At 24.9% G+C, this 3,748-nt stretch overlaps 1 protein-coding gene across 1 annotated transcript, besides 4 other annotated features; it reads right to left on the reverse strand.

Annotated features, from left to right (window-relative positions):
• Positions 1 to 1,327, reverse strand: EDI_048160 (uncharacterized protein; the record flags this gene model as incomplete). The annotated part of the gene is made up of 2 exons (XM_001740619.1): positions 1 to 1,033; positions 1,086 to 1,327. Coding segments are annotated over 2 exons (1,275 nt in total), but the record flags the coding sequence as incomplete, so codon positions are not given.
• A 534-nt stretch (positions 1,328 to 1,861) lies between these two features.
• Positions 1,862 to 1,940: a sequence feature (AT_rich).
• Positions 1,941 to 3,050: 1,110 nt separating this feature from the next.
• Positions 3,051 to 3,181: a microsatellite.
• A 1-nt stretch (position 3,182) lies between these two features.
• Positions 3,183 to 3,336: a microsatellite.
• A 310-nt stretch (positions 3,337 to 3,646) lies between these two features.
• Positions 3,647 to 3,667: a sequence feature (AT_rich).
• Between the last annotated feature and the right edge of the window lie 81 nt (positions 3,668 to 3,748).

The raw sequence follows: 3,748 nt of genomic DNA on the forward strand, positions 1-3,748 counted from the left end.
TAGCTTTTTTAATACATCCATAATATGTCTTGTTGTTCCAATTTCATTTTCTATTAACTGTGTTTGTGGTAATTGAATTTTAGTATTTCTTTTTGGAGATTCATTTAATGTTCTATTAATTTCTTCTGCCACCCACCCATTTGCATTTGGTAATAAAAATGTAATAGAGGTTATAAATTTTTTATTATCTAAATCAGCAATAAATGTATACTCTTTTGTTATTGGTATATTCGTTGGAAGATGTGTCATCCCTACTAATAAAGGTGTTGGTGCTTCTAAAACAGTATAAAGTTCGGGGCACAAAACAGATATAATAGAACTTTCAAATCTAAATGGTGTAATTGATGAAAGAAGAAAATGTATTGCTGCTGAAAGTAATAATAAATTCTTTGATATTATTAAAATCTTATGTTCTAACATAAATGCTGTTACCATTTTAAGTAAATCTAAAATATCATATTCTTCAAATAATGTTAATAAATATAGTTCAGAGTAATGATAAGTTAATGGCATACCATAACAACAATCATAAAAAAATTCATTTGTTTCATTAGGGAACTTAAAACTAATAGTTTGAGTTGAAGGGGTTACTGTGATTTTTTGATAATCTGTGAAAACTGAGATTAAATTTTGAACAGTTTTTAAGATTAGTCCAGAGTTATTTATCTCTGTTGAGTTAATTGAAGAAGATACAAAGGTATTTAAATCAGAATCCATTAAAATATTCTCTAACAAATGATAATGTATTTCAAAGAAAGGAACTGAAGTTAGTAAAATATAACATATATTTTCTGTTTCATATTCTTTTGGGTCTCTTGAAATAAATCGTTTTTTTCTTAGTCCAATAGCAAACAACTCATTCCTCTTTCCAGGAAAAACAAATGAAAATACTTTATGATAGTGAAGATGATCACAACAAATTTTTTGTTGTGCAGTAACCAAATCCTTTTCTTTTTGACGAGTCCTTTTCTTACGATATGTGACATCAGGAAAACAAAACTGTTCTAATAAATTATAAGAAAATCCGTCCAACCTACTTATTAGTTCTTACAAATATTGTTAATATCAAATATAATAAAACAAACGAAGTTGAAGGAAATTGAAAAAGAATTTTTGGTTTCACAATCCCAATCTTCTTTTTATATCCACCTGATTGGTAATTTGGTTGTTCTGCAGCATCAGAACCAATAATTAAAAATTGTTTAACTAATGGCTCTTCTTCTAGTGAAGGAGAATTTAACTTGAGCGACTTGATAATTTCTCGATTTATTCGCTCATCTTCAAACTGTTGTTGAATTCTTTCACATTGTTTTTGTTTGGAACTCATATTGAATTCAAACTATATTTTATAGTGCCTTTTTGTATTTGGAAATTTTATTTTTGGTTTTTTTAAATTATAATAACAGAACTAAAATCAAATTTCCTTCTTTCATTTTTATTGTCGAAATTATTCTGGTCCCATTATTATCAACTTCTTGTATCACATATAATAACATTTTAGTGGTTGAATTTAATTACTTTTAAAATCTTGTTTTTCATTTTTTTAAAGTAACCGTTTAACATTTATTTTTCTTCTTTTTAGAATAAAAAATAATGTTATTAAAAGAATTTCTTTAAAATAACACGAATTTTTATTACTATAAAGTTAAGTGCATTTACAATGCTGAATAAGTTCTTTTCTATTACTAGAATAACTAATTTTTCAATACAATCCAAATTACAGAAGTAGAATATTATTTTTTTCGATTATTTAATATTCTATGGAACTGTTTCATGAATTCTTTCTTATTTGTCATTTCATTATTTTCTTCTTTTAAGATAAACATAAATAAACTTGTATATTGCTATTAAGTCTGTATTGTTTTTTTTAATATGTTTTAGTTCTTTAATTTAATATCAAAAATAGTTTGATAAAAATTATATTTTGATATATATATTTTCAATTAACTTATGCTAAGCCCATAATGTTTGTTTAGAATTGTTCCATTTAAACATTTATTTCTGTTTTTTTTATAAACATGTTTTTATAAATAAGCCAAAACAATGTTTCTTTAAAATAATAAATATTTTCACTTATAAATTCAATGTGATAAGAATGAAAATATAACCAAGAAATTATTTAATACATTAAGGAAAATTTCATTTATAACTTACATAATTATATTTATCATTAATGTATAAAAGTTCTTTCATAATTAATACTATTATATATCATGTTTATTAAAGATAAAAACAAAAAGAACAGTATAAGGTAAGATGAAATTTTTTGGAACAGCAAACATAATAAAAATAAAAGAAAGAATTTTAATTAATTCTGAGGATTAAACTTGAATCTTCTTTCTCCAGAGAGTAACTCTTGTCTATTGTTAAATAAATCTCTGATACGTGCTCTTCCACTTGGTCTTTTCTTAACACCAGTGTCAATCTGCTCAACTTTCTTGGTCTGGTTTCTAACTTTTCCAGCACGAGTTAATCCACCATGTGTCTTTCCCATCTTGTCCTTGAATATTTTTTCTTTATTCTGAAGTTCTTTTTAAATAGTAGATTGAAGCATGACTCTTCTTTTATTTCTAAAATCAATCGTAATTATAACTCATACTTCAATCTTTTATATTAATTTATTTTCTTTCTTTTTCGTTTCTGAGTTGTTCAAGCAAGTTTTATTTCGTTGAACTTCCAATAATTACTAAGCACTGAAAAGATTTTTCATTTGCTGAAGAATAATGAATAAGTGAAAATAAATAATTTGAACCAAGTTGATGACAAAACAATGTGATAAAAATAAAAGAACAAAAATCATGATGTTCAAAAGAAATTTGATAAATAAACTAAGTCTTGTTGATAATATGATTATATTGAATTAATCTCTGCTTAGCAAACAAATACCTGGAAAAAGAAATACTAACGAAATCACTGAAGTACATAAAAAGATATTAATATAAAAACAAGAATTAGTGAATTTCTATTTTAATTTCTCCAATGATTATTGATGAAATGACAACACTAGAGAATAACAAAAGATAATTAAAGTTATCAATGAACAATGCAACAAAGAAAAGAAGAGAAAAGAAAAGATAATAAAGAAGAAAAGAGATGATAAGATTAAGGAAAAGAATAGAAATAAGAAAGGAAGAAAAAGAAACAAAGAATGATAAAAAGATAGAAGAAGAAAGGAAAAGAAGAATAAAAAAGGAAGAATAAAGTAAGAATAATATAAAAAAGAAAGAGAAGACAAGACAAGACAAAGTAAATAAAGAAAGGGAATAATTGAAAGAGGGGTTTAAATAGAATGAAAGAATTAGATAAAAAATAAAAGAAATATTCAAAAAAAAAGAATTAATTAGTACATAACATAGTACGATATAAACCAGGGGCAACATATAAATCAAAACTATTTCCTGGAGGAAGTTTTTCACCATCGATACCAATTACGACATCATTTTGTAATCTAATAGATAAAGCAGTTGATCTAAAATAATCAAAACCTGAAATATAATTAGGTACAAAAAGATTTAATACAGCACAAATCCAAAAACCTAAAAATCTCCAACGAGTTGCTCTTTCACCAGGAAGAATCCATGAATCAATAAAACCATCATTTCTATGAGCACCATGAGCAAATTCAATTCCTGGCATTCCATAAGCGAAATTATTAAAAAAATAAATACAATAAGAAGAATAAGGTAATTCTTCCCAACCATCATTTTTAGAGAGAGAAGAATCAGGATCTATATGTTGTTGAATAATT

This window comes from Entamoeba dispar, genomic scaffold (assembly GCF_000209125.1).
Source record: "Entamoeba dispar SAW760 scf_1105229463073 genomic scaffold, whole genome shotgun sequence".
In the NCBI taxonomy this organism is placed as follows: domain Eukaryota; phylum Evosea; order Mastigamoebida; family Endamoebidae; genus Entamoeba; species Entamoeba dispar.